Raw genomic sequence first — 15,689 nt, 5'->3', positions numbered from 1 at the left:
TTTCTCCTAGTATGTCATGGCTCCCCATGGGCAAGGATTTCTCCAGTGTGAGGCCCCTCAGGGCTAGGGGATAAAGAAGGGGACCTTGTTTTGTTCACCTTCTCAACCTGACACCCTGAGCTCATGGGAATAATTTCAGAGTGTCTCCACATGGCTGTGACTTATCCATATGTAACTTGTGTGGTTAGAACTGAAGAAATCTACAAGGCATCATGCTTTTCCATCAACAACATAAAACCAAAATAAAGGCACTGTTGAAATGTTCTCATTGGGTTGACCTTGATACTTGAAAATACCAATCTCTCTTGTGTGTTTAAAAGTCCCCCCCCCCACCTTTTTTTTGGATGAATCTGAATGCTTTGACGTGGATTACAATGCCCTTTACAACCCAGCTCTTTATACTTTACAAGTAGCGTCTCTTCCATTCTCTTCCACACCATCCCACCCTGGCCCCAACACCCTGAGCTGATCAATTTGAGTTTTCTTGGTTCTGGCATCCCATCTTGTTCTTCTAACCCCAGGCCATTTGCACATGCCATTTCCTCTGCCCAGAACACTCCACCTCTTCCCCACTTGGCATGGCTAAATTTATTCATCCTCCAGGTTTCCTACCACCTCCTCTAGAAAACCCTCTCTGATCTTCCAGATCAGGGTAGCACAATACTCTGCACTTCATTCATTCAATCTTTTACTCATTCACTCATTCAAAAATGAGCACCATCTGTGCACCATAGCATTGTTACTCAGCAGGGTAGTTGCTTATCTTATTGATTCTCTCTCCGGTCTGTGTGGGGACCTTGCTGAGGAAAGGGCCATGACTGGTTCAATGTTGCAGCCCAGGACCCACCAGCACCTGCCACAGAGTAGGTACCCAGTAAATCTTGTCCAGTGAACAGAGCTGCTCCATGGTCCCTTGGGAGCCTCTGTGTGCCCACCCTAACTTCATTTGTTGGTGGAGATGGCTGGGTGACCAGGCCCTGGTGGAGTCCAGCTGAGTGATTGACAGCTTTGGGAATTCAGTGTCTTTTTGGGAAGGAACTTGCCTCCGTCCTACTCAGAAAAGTTCTAGAAAACTAGGTGGACCCTTGGCTAAAGGTTGGGGTCTCGAGACCAGCTCAGGGCTGGGTATGTGAGCTTGAGAGAACCTCTAGAATCAAGTTTTTATTTTTATTCATATATAACAGATGTACATATTTTTGGAGCACATGTGATATTTGGGTACATTTATATAATGTGTAATGATCGAATCAGGGTAATTGAGATAATCCATCATTATATCCACCACCTTAAACATTTATCTTTCCTTTATGCTGGGAACATTCAAATTATTCTCTTCTGGCTATTTTGAAATATACAATAGATTATGGTTGACCATAGTCACCCTGCTCTGCTGTTGAATACTAGGTCTTAGAATCAAGTTTAAGGTCCAGACTCATGGCAGAGAGAAGGAGTGGCCTCTGCTCTTTTTCTCCTTCCTCCCTTCCTCCTGATGCTCCTCAGACCCAGGGCCCGGAGAGAAAGCACATTGTCTGCAGATTCTCAACAGCGTAAGCTCCAGGCCTCAGGTGAGACGTTCCAGATCTGCAAAGCCTTTCAGATGGCACAAGCTGGGCTGGGATTCCTTACTTTCTTTTCCACTCTCTGCTTCTCTGGGTGGTCAAGTTAAAAGACGGACTGAGTGTGCCCATTTGCATGCAGCAAGGCTGCGAGACCACACAGTGACCTTGTTCAGGTTAGGAAAAGCTGCTCCTTAAGGGTCAGGAATTAAACAATGGCACCCCTTCTGGCCCGGACAAATTAGAAAAGAGACAGCATCAGTATCCAGGGCATGGTGCATGGAGGATAGGTGGGGTTTGATCTCTCACTCTCTCTCCAGGCTGCTCACCCTTGGACAGGGCACAGCCAGCATCACGTAATGTCCCTGGAAGGTACGGATCACAAAAAATCTTCTCTATTTGGCCTGCTTAGAGGATTACTCTGATGGGGAGGAGGTGGTAACCTGAAAACATTCGTTCCTGCTTCTTTGCAGCTAAACTCTGTTTGCTTTCATCTTTACAAGTCTTGATGGGCTCTGTTTATCCTTCCAGGTGGTAGGAGCCTTTTCATAAACCCATCATTAGAGATGTCTGGACAGCTTAACCGCCTCCTAAACCCCAGACACCACTTTCTCCAGAGCTCTCCACTCACTCCACACACACAAGAGGGGAGTCGCCATTGAGGGGAACAAAGGCAGAATGGCTGTGTATCGGGAGGTGATGGCTGTGATCGTGCAAAGGAGACTTCCGAGTCAGGAAGGTAGTGATGGGTCCACAGTGGAGGCCTCTGCCCTCCCATCCCTGGACACCTCCTTCCCAGCCAGACACCCTCTCTGGCAGAAGATGCAAACAGCTGCCCACTCGACATTGACGTGACAGGACGGCTCTCCATTGCTCCTGTCTGTCTCCTTATTTAGATAATAGGGCTCTTGAAATTCATCTTTGAAGAGCTCTTCTTCACGCCCTGGGAATTTCCCTCTAGCACACAACTGCTCTCTGCCCTTGTACTATTTATTGGCTGAGAAATCGTCCCCAAGACATTCACCAACAAGAGCCACCCCAGACCCTCCATCATCTGGTAATAATGCCCTCCCGGTACCCAGGACCCAGTTTTAATACCTGGGACCCCCACACCAGGGTTCTGTTTTTCAGTCCAATCTTACTCCTTCCTCCATCTCCCTCTCACCCTCCCTGCCATGTCTTCACAAAGGCCAAACTTTGGGGCCCGGCATGAAAATTCAACCTCTGTAAGATCTATTTAGTTGCCAGGTGAAATAACACCCGTCTAATCTGGATTCCCAGAAATTGAGACAGGAATTTGAGTGCTAATAGTTTCTTTGAGAGGAGAAGGTACCCCTGTAGGACTGTGGGGAAATGAGATGGGGGAGAGAGGAAGATGAGGCAGGATGCATGATCAAACCAGCTACCACAGTGGGCAGCTGGTGCTTCATTCCACTGGGGACACCCTGGGAACCAGAGGAGAACCTGTACCCCTGAGTTAATCCCAACCAAGGGGTGAGGGAGCTGGGGTATTTATACACCAGTTTCCCTTCACTCGTGGGTTGAAGACAAAGTGAGCTTTGGCAGCCAGGGAATCCCATCTGGGAGCTAGAAGTCAGCTGTGTAGCCCTGGAGTGGGGAGGGTGAGGAAATACACATGGACAGTATCTGCTTCAACGTCTCAAATCAACATTGGAAAACCGGCAAACCAAGCCACGCTTTGTTTCAGACATGCTTTCTTTAGCCCACGTCATATGTTTGAAACTGAATTTGAATTAACAGCCAACACTGGTAGAATGGAGAGGTTTCACGTAACGACCTCATTTCCAGCTTCTGTTGAAAAATAAGATCTGGCAACATCAGGCCCACATTCCTGCCGGCAGTCAGCAGCCTGAGGGCTACTGCAGCTGCCCCTTTCAAATGGGGCATGAGCACTCGGCCCCAAACCCCGTGGGGTCACTGTTACCCATACCTTTTAGCTGCCTGGCTCCTGAGACATTGAGGTTTGGGACTCTCTATTCTAAAAGTTTGTTGCTGCTCTGAGCCCTCTGTAAGAAACAGAAATACAGTACGCCTTGTATGTTTCATCTCTTCCTTCCAGAACTAGGGAGTAGACTGCTCCCTCTTCCCCATCTACGCCCTTTAAATCCCTGTTGGACTTTTGTCAGTAAAAGGAACCAGAAGACCAGATCCATTAAATCCTGTCCAGACCCCAGAGCTATTACAAGCTCTTCCCTTCTGAGTCGGGACTGCCAATCTCAGATTTTTTTTTTTTTAAAGACAAACTGCTTTTCACACACTCGTGGCTATTGAGGGAAAGTGAACAAATATTTCTCCTTTATTCCCTCATCCCCCTCCAACGCCAAGCTCCAGCGTGTGTGTGTTTTCTTTGAACCTCCAAAGCTTGCCTTATTTCCTTGTTCCTTAATATACTCAGCGTTACCACTTGGGTTTTTCTAATAAGTAATTAAATCCCCCCACCACGAACTCCAGTTCCCTGGCATTTCACTGGGAGTGTCTCTCAACCCTCCGGGGAAGCCGGCACTGTTATTTATTGTTTTTGTTTCAAATCATTATTTAATCAAGAACGGGGGAAAAAAGGCAACCTCTCACACTTCAAAATTTAATTTCAGCTGAATTCCGAGATCAAGAGGCAGCACGGCCTAATAGGTTACAAAAATACAATCAAGAAGAGAATTCCAATTAAACTGAACAAGTCCATTTACTGAGCTTCAAATGGCCCCATGGAGAGCGATGGCTATAAATTTTTTTTTTTTCCTTCCCTGCCATATGGGGGCCTGAAAATTCTCATGTGAGTGTAGAGCTGTATGGCAGAGTTTTTAGCCAGAGGGTTCTGGTTATTCCTTCTAAAAAAAAATCCTTTTGTTTCACAAAGACACTGAATTTATTTTCCTTGCTGTTGTTCAGGAAGGCAGCAAAAGAATGGATTCATTGACCTGTTGGGAGTTCATTTGGGAGGGAGGGAGGTAGAGAAAGAGAGGGGGGTCTCCTGGGGATTGTGGGAGGGTGACAAAGTCCTCTGGGGCTGGGGTGATCCCACAGGGCTGGGTGCTGTGTCAAACCTAAGGCAGGGAGAGGGGCTCCATCTTCCCTGTTCCTTCCCCCCAGCAGGAGCCAAAAAGGGGATGACGGCTTCCAGCTCACCCTGTCTTTGAAGCCTATCTTGAGGGTCCTCTGCCCGCTGCTCCCGGAAATCTCCACACAGACCCAGGAAGACCAATTTTTTCACCAGCCCACATTGAAATGAGAACAATAAGTTCAATGTAATGAGTTTTTCATCCTGCTAAATGCATTCGATTTAAAGACTCATCCTTTCTTCCAAGGTCACGTCCTTCCTACCTCTTCTGGCTGGTAAAATGTCCCTTTAGTGGTAGAAAATAGTGGTTTTCTTTTTTCTGTCCTTCCTCGGCAGAAGTAAAAGTTGACTATGCTATGTCACCTCCCATTAAAAACAAAACTGGCCCTGAAAATTCCCAGGTCTCATCCCACACTCCTGCACTTTGGTTCCATTTTTCTCTCAACTGCAATAAATGGCGTTGGACGTTGGATGTTGGATGTTGAGTTTCCCAGCTGGGCAAGAGCTCGAAGGCTTTGCAGAATGTGCAAGAGCCTGAATTGGGGTCTGAAGGCCTGAGCCGTCTACGGACTGTCTCTCAGCTTCATTTTCCCCATCTACAAAATGGGAAGCCTATTCCCATCCTGCCTTTCTCCTGGGGTTGTTGTGAAATCCACCTGAGATCTTGGATATGGTGAAGACTTTTGAGGCCAGAGATACTCTGAAAACAACATATCTGGGTTTATTTGGAGTAAGTTTAGTAAACCCGCTACGATGACAATTAATAGCAACTTTGTGTATATTGAATGTTGTGTCCCAAGCATTGGGATACATTTTTCACACAGAACAGAAGCTGTGCGAAGGCAGGGGCCCTGTCTGTCTTGTTCACTGCTGCGTTCTGGTGCCTGGAACTGTGCCTGGCAGATAGTGGGTGCTTAGGGCATATTTTTGAAATGAATGGATACCTTATCTCACAGAAGTAGGTATGATTATTAGCCCAAGGTACAGATGAGGATACTGAGGCCCTGAGAAATGAAATGACACAGGGAAGGTCATGGGATTAAACATGAGGACTCTGAGGTCAGACTTTCTGGGTTCAAATTCTAGCTTCTCCATTGAATAGCTGATCTTTACTTAATTTGTCTAGGCTGGAGTTTCCTCATCATAAGATGGAGATATTAGTGGAAGCTCCCTTGAAAGGCTATTATAAAAGCATGTAAAGAATTTAGCCTAGCACCTGGCGCATAGTAGGTGCTCAGTAAACATTAGCTATTGCTGTTACCCAAGGTCTCATGGGGAGACAAGAGAAAAAACTCCAGAGTACTCAGATCTATGCCAAAACTCATGTCTTAATCACTTCTATTGCTTCCTCCAGTTTACAAGTTTTAGGAGGTCCTCTTTTATGGACTACAAATTTTTCTTTTATTATTATCATTTGGGGGGGTATGTCTTGGATCTGTGCAGGTTTTTGTTGACGAGGGGTATGTGGTGACTATTGAGCCAGGCTAGAGGCCAGAGGAGGAAAAAAGAAGCCTGCCCTTCTCCTCTGCCCAGCTTCATTCTTGATCGGCCCCCTCCTACATTCCCTCTTTGGTTGTGGCAAACTTGATAGAGAACCCCATACCACAGGGAAATGGCTTGGCCAAAACTTGGAGCTACCAGCCTCTCCATTGTCCAATCCACCCTTCCCATCACCCAGTTCACCCTCTGTGCTGGCTATCAGAGTGAGCTTCCAAGGCACAAGCCACAGTTCATACCAGCTCCCATTTCTCCCAACTGGGTTACTTTCCTAGGTCACTTTGCTTCTCAAAGCCTCAGTTTTCCCATCTGAAAAATGGTGATAATAATTGCACCTACTTCAAAGAACTGCTTTGTATATCAAATGAGGAAACAATTGTGTAAAACATGTGACAGTGCCTGCCACGTAGTGGTATTTCGCTCTCCCTCTATGGATCAACCATCTCTACCTGACAAACTCCTACCAATCCTTCAAAGCCCAACTCAAATGATCCCTTATTTGTGAAGCCCTCTCAGACATTAAGACAACATTGTTTGGCCCTTCCTCTGTGTTCCCACTATGCATTGTACTTGCTTCCATCACTGCTGGGGTGACATTTAAAATATTCAACAACTAGTTGGGTATGGGTACTGCTCATCAAAAGGGAAGTTGGCTTGACACTGAAGGGGATTAGGTGTCACTTTTCAGTTGCTGGATTGTGAGAAGATCCAGAAGGTTCCAGGGGAGGGAGGGGAGGGATGGCTGGGTTGACTGAGGTGGGGTGAGGTGGGGACAGGGCCTATTTATCAACTGGTGTGCAAGTATTTGAATATTTTAACAACCAGAGAAGGTACTCTTGCTCACAGACTCAATCTTTACAGCATTCTGTTGACTACTAGACTGTGAGCTCCTGGAGTTTAGCAAGAGAGTTTTTTCATCTCTCTTCCCCGCCCCCCCCCCCCCCCCCCCCCGTTGCCTTGAACAGAGATGGTACAATGAAAATAAGGTTCATGTGTGGAGGCTGTGAGGTGCCCCTAAACCATCTCCTTGGGAACCTCCAGTTGGATTTAGGCTCTGACTGAGCAAAAAAGCCTCAGGCTACCTTTAGCTCACCAACTAGGATTGCAGTTAAGAGTCCAAATTTGCATATTCATAAATGCAAATAAGTCCCTTGATATAATGCACCTGTCCTTGATTTTTTTAAAGAGCTGTGCATATGAAATGCCTGCAACTGAGTGTGGCAGGAGCCATGGCATAGAAGATCCTCATGTTTGGGCTCCTGTTTACCTGCAGAGCCCCATATCTTGCCTTTTAATTTTATCTCATTTCCTGACTCCAATATTCATTTCCTCTTTTCATTGGCTAACTCTTAGTTTTTCAGGTAATTGTTACCTTCTCTGCCTAACCCTAGCTCTAATCCCCTTCCTTGCCTGCTAACTTTCCACCCCATCTAAGTATCCAGCATCAACTGTTGTGCATTGTCTTTTACTGTTTTTCACTTATCTGTTTCTCTCCACTAGAAAGCACAACCTGTTTCTTTCTTATTCATTGGCTCCAGAGAGCCAACTCTGAGCTGGACCCTGTATACATGCTTAATAGATGTTGGTAGACTTGAATGAATGATTAGATGGGTGTTTCAATGAAAGTGACTCTGATGTGAGCTCTAACAGAGAGAAAAACTTGGGTCCAGGACTCTTGGAAACCTTTGGTCCAACATGGAACCTTCTTCTATCTCTGCCTTTGTAAGAGAGAAGATGAAAAAAGGCCAGGTATGGGAGGGGTACTAAAAGGACCAGATTTGGGGAATTGGATACTCCCAAAAGTCAGGCAACCTTGAGATTTTGAAGAAATCCTTATCTTGCAGATTTTGAAGAAACTGGGACACAGAGAGTTTACGTAACTCTCTAAGGATCCACAGCTGGTGAGCACAGAGTCAGGATCTGGAATGTTGTCATCCTGACACTACTAGTATCTGCTGAGTTTTGCCCTTGTGCCAAGTAGGCTCAACAGTTCCTTTTGAAGAAGAGACTGTTATTATCTACATTTTTTAATAGATGAGGAAACTACAGCTCAGAAAAGTTTAAGTAACTATCTCAGAGCCCGAATTTGACCACAAAATAATAATTCCATGTTTTTAACAACTCTGCCTTGCTACAGTCCATGTAAGTCATTTCTCTTCTGTGGATCTCAATTTCCCTTTTGATAATCAGGGCATTGGGCTAGATGAGCTCTTAAGGCCTCTTTCTTCTAGGTACAGATGAGCCCCGGCTTTCAGCTCTTCTTATAGTGGTTGGGCCCATGGGAAGTATCAAATCATAATACCTCAAATCCATTAAGAATCCATGTGTTTTAGGAAAGCAAACTACCAATAGCCTATCTGGTAACCTCCCCAGCTGGTGTGGGAGGACAGACCCAGGTTTTTGGCATATTTTGACAGATATGACCTTGTTAGAAAACCATCCCAGGCAGGTAAGAAAATATAAGCCAGTTGTTACCAATGGCACATTTTAGCTGGGGCCCCAGTTGGAGCCTCCAGATGAGCTGCCACAAATATTATGACCAGGGAGATTAGGCAGCCTTTACTAACTTAAAAATATTCCTCTACCTCTTATTGATCATATTTCAAATTTATCTTTACCTTTGCCACAATCTCTTTGGGAGACAAATGGGATAATCCTGCCCATTTCTCAGTTGAGAAAGCTGAGGCTGAGAGGTATAAAATGATTAGTCCAGTGAAGCCAAGACTTGAACCCAGGCCTATGGACTTTCTGCCATACTCAGAAGATCCCTTCTTAGGACATTTGGGGAGGAGAGAATGCAGTTGGGCATTTGCCATCTGCAAGTACTCAGTAACCACAGGCATCTCTGCAAAGCAAGGGCCTGGGGTGAGTTGTGGATGTTCTTAGGTAGGCATAGGATTTGGGCAAAATTAGACCTTGGTGATGCTGGGTGACTTGGCTGGTGAAGAAGGGTTTTACAGAATGCACTTCAATAACTACTGTGCCAACCAGGCCTGACTGTTGTTTGTCATGCCTTTCCATTCTTGACCTCCCTGCAAGCACCCCTAAGCTTTTCCTTGCATCCACCTCATCCTTTCTTTCTTAAGAATCAGCTACCTGAAATTTTCAAGTTCACATGTAGCTAGAGAAGACAGATCCGTTCACCACTGTCTGCTGCAATTGTTGGCTACGTTAACATTGACTCTCTTACGGTTTTTCTGTACATCCCTTTAGAACCCACAAAAGGCCTTCCCATACTTTATCTTATTGCATATTCCAAACAATCCCACAGGGAAGTGGTATTACTTCAAGTTTTCCAATGAGAAGACTGAGGTTAACTAACTTGCCTAAAGCCACATAGCTACCAAGTGGCCAAGGTAAGACTTGAATTCAGATCCATCTCTAAATCTCTTGCTCATGGTGTCAAACTGTCCAAAGTCAAATTCTAGCTCCTCCTTGACTTGGGGGAGGATTGCCTACTTTATTCAACCGTAGGTTGATAAATTGGATTTTGCTCTTGTCTTGCTCTGTGGCTTTACCCCAGACCTTAACCTTTCTGAGCCTTGATTTTTCTGCCCCATCTGTAGAAGGAAGTGAGAGCACCTGTGCCCTCAACTCCCAAGACCTGTGTGGACACTTGAGAGGATACAGGTCAAGCACTATGAGCTCTATGGAAGAAAATTCTCATATAAATTCAAGGTCATGTTTATAGGTGGAACCAAATCCCAGCTGCCAACCAATGCTGCCAGCCAGCTGGGATAAAAGATGCAGACTTCATGTAAAACCTGGAGTGCCTCTGTTATGTCAAAGACCCCCTCTTTGCCTTTCTGCCCAAAGAAACCTCCTGTGGTGTCTCACGCATGTATTCCTGCAGGTGTCACTCTAGAGACCAGTACTTATTTTTCAACACTCCCCTGATAAAAAGCCTGGGTATTTGAGTTTTCCTCCCTCTGTCCCCCAAATCCCCAAGCCAAGTGCTGCCAAAGGCTGGTGAATGACCATTTGTTTCATTGATAATGAGGTCTGGAGCCAGTGGGATATTTTGCCCGAAACTGAATTAAAATGTGTCATATGCTGCCCTGAACTTGTGCCTCCACCTCCCGCAAGTGTCGTGGCCAAGGCTGGCAGAGGAGGCTGTGTGGAATACTTACTACACCCCTGGTCGACAGGAAGCTGGGCATCTGGAGGGGCTGGCTGGGCGGGTGGCTGGGCCGGGCCTCGGGGCTGTCCTTGCAGAGGGTCTTGGAGCAGCGGCGGGAGTGCCTCCGGCGGGACTTCCGCCCTTCCTCGGGGGACCGGCCGCGGTGCCTGAGGGCAGAGGACAGAAGCCTGAGGGTCTTTTGAAGGGAAGCATGGCAGGGAGAGGCTTCAGGGACCAACAGGATCTGAGGACCATAGAGTGTGCTAGGCGGTCTTTGTATATGTTCACATGTGATTCTGTTCCTGGGTATGTTTGCATGTGTGTACGTAAAAGTTGCACCGTGTGCATAGCCATCCAACCATCATCCATCTCCTCATTCATTTATTCGTTCATTCTCTCATTTGTTGATTGACAAATGCTTCTTCATGGACCTGGTGCTGTTTGGGGGGCCGGGGAGGCAGCTGTAAAAACAGAAAATTCTGCTTCGATTTAACGTTTTTAGCGTGCCCGTATGATTGTCACGTGACTATGTGCATGTCTGGGCGTGTCCATCTGTGTTTCCATGTGTTTGCCTATAAATGTAACTGCGTGTATCTGCGTGCCTTTGTGTATGTGACTTCGCCATCTGTGAAATAGATCATATTGACTGTCACCCAAAACTTTGGTGGAAAAATGGCTGACAAGAATGAAAGAGATACTTTCTGCAAGTGTGTCGGGTCTAGATCTGACTGCCTGTCTGCAACGGAAACCAAAGGCACGTCTGACTTCTTAGAAAGGGTATGTTTGGACTCCGCATATCCCATTGGCCCTCTGCGCTATAGGAGTAATAAAAATAACATTTATGGATTTGCACAGCACTTATAAATTCCTCCTAAGGTGCTTTCACAGTCCTCTCTACAACTTGAAAACACAGACAGGGCAGGTATTGCTTTTCCATTTTACAGATGAGGGAGCTGAGGCCAAGAGACTTTTAGGGAACTGCCCGAGGTCACATAGCTTGAACGTGGCGGAGCCAGGGCCAGGGCAGTTTTTTGCCACAGCGGTCCCCAACCTTTTTGTTACCAGGGACCATTTTCATGGTAGATAATTTTTCCATGGTCTGGGGAAGGAGTAGGGGATGGTTTTGGGATGATTCAAGGGCATTACATTTATTATGCACTTTATTCTATTATGATTACATTGTGATATGTAATGAAATAGGTTGGCGACTCCTGCTTTAGAGGAAATGGTGTCTCTTGTTCCTACTCTGGGGTGTCCCTCTCTGCTCTGGGGCTTCCAGATCATTTTTCTACTGGGTGTGCGGCCTCGGTGCCAGTTCTGTTTGCTCCCCCATCTGCTGGAGAGGGCCTCAGCCCAGCAGACACTGGGGAACTCAGAGGGCAACACCAAGAAACAGCACCGCGGGAGACCTGGGGCTGGAGTCTGTGATGTGAGCCATTTTTCCAACAGGCAGCTTGCTGGAGCCCCAGACAAGTAGGGCTTAGCGCTGAGAGCCGATTCAGCCTGGAGCGGTGGTGCAGGGCTCGGGCTGAGTCACACAGACCTGTCGCTGTTCCAGCCACTTCCTAGCTATGTGACCTCGCTCAGAGCCCTTTGCACACCAACGGGTCAGTGATGTGGTTTAACTCGGTGGGCCAGTGTTCTTCAGAGAAAGGCCACCAGGGGTCCACCGGCGGTTGGACAAGTGTGCTGGGGCTCCTTGCAGCCCTAGGGCGCGTCACATGTCTGTGCGAGACAGTCTTACAAAGAGCCTATTACAGGATTTGTGCTTGTGGTAGGTGGTTTGGGGGAGCGTTCACAGAACTGGGGCTTTGTTCTGGATTGTGCGCTGTCTGAAAGCAAGGGCAATTCTGATTGGATGTCTTCATCAATCTTACCTAGAAACAGGGAGGACTAGACTGAGGTTAAGGCTATAATTGCTGAAGCAGCAGCAGTCACTCGTATCAGCCAGGACAGAGAGCTGGAACACCAAGGCCCACGAGTGACAGTGGATGTCAGGGGCCTCTTTCTCAAACGCTTCCTACACTCGGCCTCGCTCTCACATCACCTGGAGAGATTTAAAAACCTCACTGCCCTGGACCCACCACATCTAAATTAGATTAGACTGTCTAGAGGGTGAGATCCAGGCATTGGTATCTTTTTAAACTTCCCAGGTCATTGAAAAGTGTAGCCAAAGTGGAGAAGCCCTGGTCTAGCACATGGTGCCACTGGGATGATGGAGGGAGAGGATGTCTTTGAAATCTTAGCACAGGGTCTGGCACAGGATTTGGGTCAATATTCCTCCTCTTCCTTTTCTCCACCACTCGCCCTTCCTAGAGATACTCTGCTTTATTTCTGGGATGAAGTGGGGCCAAGACAATGAGATTTTTACATCTCTCCAGGCGGTGTGAACATAGAGTCAAGTGTGAGAAGCACTTGGGGGAAGAGGAGAGTAGCCCCTGACATCTGAGAGCTGGCCTGGTCCTATCAGGTAGGCCTCAGCATTCCCAATGGACATCAACAATGCCAAATGTCAACATCAACAGAGCTCCAGTTCTTGTTCTTGTTCTTTTCCTTCTCCTCCTTCTTCTCATCAATGAGACCCCTTGTCCCCCTTCTCAGGCTGGAACAACCAGTGTATTAGCATAGAGAGGATCCATGTGAGTAGAAAACTGACTTGGAAGGGCCTTAGAACGAACTTGGCACTTTGTGCTGTGTGGCCTTTCATAGGTTGCTTAGCTTCTCTGTGCTTAGAGTGGTCCCTTAGTGAGAGTGCAAAGTCCAGAGCCAAACTCCCTGGTTTCAACTTAGTTGCTAAGGAGCTAGCAGGTTTCTTAACTGCCATATGCCTCAGTTGCCTCATCTTTAAAATGGGAATAACAATAGTACCTATTTCGCAGGGTTGTAGAGGGGAATCTGTGAGTGGATATACAAAGCGCAGTGCCATGAGCACTTAGAAAGAACATGCGTCAGCTAGGAGTGTTGTCGTTCCTAAAAGTGGTGGCAGCAAGTCTCTTTTGTCTCCAGCCCTTACTCTCCAGGGAAGTGGTAGCAGCTGCTAAGTGTAATGCAGGGGGCCAGCCTGTGCTGGGAGAGTGGCCCCGACAGTGACAGTGACGACGGCAAAGCTGATGACACCTGTGTAAGCATCTCAGCCTGGGCTCGGGGTGCAGACTCGGGCAAAGGGGCTTCGTGGGGGGACAGGTTACCTGCTCTCACAGCTCGAGGAGCGGGACTCTGAGCTCTGGGACCGGGAGGGGCAGCGGTGGTGGCGATGGCGGTGAGACTTTCGGGGCCGGCTTCGAGATCTTGGGGGGGGGATGAGAAGGAACGAGTCAGAGGGGACGGGGAAAGAGAAAGAGAGAAAGAGAGAGAGTTGATCTTGTGACACCCATTTTTCTCCTGAACCCGAGTCACCATCCCTCCCAAAGTTATACGTCTCTCCCGACCCCCTGCCTGGGGGTCCAGGGGTCTCTAGGCAGCTGTACCGAACACAGGTCAGCAGGAAGAGGTGCTCCAGTGACTCAGGGCCCTCCCCGGCCATCCCATGGCAGAAGCAGGCCCAATGCAGACCACGCCTTGGGCAGAAAGTCACCTCCCGTGTCCCCTCTCCCTTTCCTAAGGCAGGAGCCTCAATTCCCCAGAGCTTCAGGGGTCGGAGACCACAAACGTGCGAATCATCCAGGCACCAAAACAACATCACCTGAAGGCCTGGGCTTAAGCAGACGGAGCTGCTTTGCCTGCAGAATGTTAACTTGGTGCTGGGTCTCTAATTTTACAAGTGAAGGTGGAAATACAGATTTTTATGTAAAATGCCTCTATTTTAAATGGAAACTCATTTTTTTTTTTTCTAAAAAGTCACCTTTTGGGGCAAACAAAACCCATTTGCACAGTAAATTAGACCTTTGGGCTGCCAATCTGTAACCTCAGACCTGGAAAATGAAGTCCAGATTCTTAGCATGGAGTCAAAAGCTTTTCAGAATGAGGTACAAACCTCATCAACAGCAAAAAATTAGGACAACAACAATTACTGCTGCTACCATTAATAACAGTGTTACTACAGGTTACTTCAGCTACTTCTAAGTGATGATAACAACCCAGAAGTGGTAGTAGCAGGGGCAGTGGTGATTACGGATGTATAAAGAATGTTAATGGTTTGGGCCAAGCAAGGAAGCCAGTGGGAGTTAGAGATGATTCTATCAGGAGGTCACTTGGTTATCCTAACAAAGGACTCAGGGATTCTTCTAATGTAATCATCAGACCACATCCCTTCCCTGCTTAAAATGTTCCCTTTGCCCTCGTGTCAAGACTAAACTCTGATCTCGAACCCCAGGCACCGTCAGGAGCTAGCCCCTGCCTCACTCTCTGCTTCGCTGCTTGACATCTTCTGCCCTGACACTCTGGCCTGGCAGGCTCCAGCAACTCTGAGCTGCTTATATTCTGGCTCCCCCATTTCCCAGCTCATGATGTCCTCGTGATGAGGACAATGGTGTGATGACGATGACAGGTAACCCGCATCTAACACAGACTTCGTGCCAGGCTCTGTACCCTAAGCATTTTCCTCAAAGGGATTCAGCTATTCTTCACAACAACCTATGAAGTAGGTTCTTTTATTATTCCCATCTTACAGATGAAGAAACTGAGGCACAGAGAGTTTAAACCACTTGTCTAACCTGCAGCCTAGATGGTCTGAGGATGGTCACCTCCCATCCTCACGCCCAGCCTAGACACTGCCTCCTGCAGGAAGCCGGCCTTGCCACCAAGCCCCCTTCCCAGCACCTGCACCCCCACAGTGCCCAGGCTTCCGTCTGCTGAGCTGGGACTGCCCCATGTCTGCCTGGCTGCTCTGTGAGCTCCTTGACGCCAGGACAATGTCTGGCTCATCTCTGTCCTCTGTCCAGCACAGGGCCAGCCACATATTAGAGCCTCACTAATGCCAGTGGTCACTTGCTTGGAAGCAGCTTTGACCTTTGGACTTGGCAAGCATAAGCCATCGCTTATCTTCAGGATGCCTTGTTCTTCGTGCTTTTCTCTCTCCTGCCTCTTGCCTTTTGGCTTGCATGAGCCTTCTGATGCCCTGTCAACGATTTCTGGGACTCATTCAGCTCTCGGCACCAGGGAGGGTGGCCGCCCTGCTGCCCGTTGGCAGGCAGTCCTTGGCTCAGTGATGATCTTCCCATAGCTCTTGAGGTCTGGGCCCAGCTCCTGATCACGTGGCTGCCTGTCCCGCAGCTCCTGGACACGTGATGCTGGGCTGTCTAAGAGCATGCGCACTATCTGTGCTTAGCATGAACGCACATTCGATACACAGGGCGGATAATTATCTTTTGGCTTGAACTGAACAAGTTTGATGATAAGGAAGTTCTTCCCTGAATGAATTCAGGACCCTACTGCTCTATTCTGGAGTGTTCCACAGGCCCCCTGTGGTGGTGCTGAAATACCCTCCTTCACGCTGACCTTG

The 15,689-nt window shown here is 47.6% G+C and overlaps 1 protein-coding gene across 1 annotated transcript in view; it reads right to left on the bottom strand.

Moving 5' to 3' along the window:
- SRRM4 (serine/arginine repetitive matrix 4) overlaps positions 1 to 15,689 on the bottom strand; it is a 144,741-nt gene that overhangs the window by 13,103 nt on the left and 115,949 nt on the right. Inside the window, exons 7-8 of the mRNA XM_069497417.1 lie at positions 13,438 to 13,536; positions 10,260 to 10,416 (exon numbers count right to left, since the gene is read on the bottom strand). Coding sequence (XP_069353518.1) covers positions 10,260 to 10,416; positions 13,438 to 13,536 — 256 coding nt within the window. The remainder of the gene's footprint in view (positions 1 to 10,259; positions 10,417 to 13,437; positions 13,537 to 15,689) is intronic.

This window comes from Eulemur rufifrons, chromosome 21 (assembly GCF_041146395.1).
Source record: "Eulemur rufifrons isolate Redbay chromosome 21, OSU_ERuf_1, whole genome shotgun sequence".
In the NCBI taxonomy this organism is placed as follows: Eukaryota; Metazoa; Chordata; class Mammalia; order Primates; family Lemuridae; genus Eulemur; species Eulemur rufifrons.
This window is presented reverse-complemented; position numbering and strand designations above follow the sequence as displayed.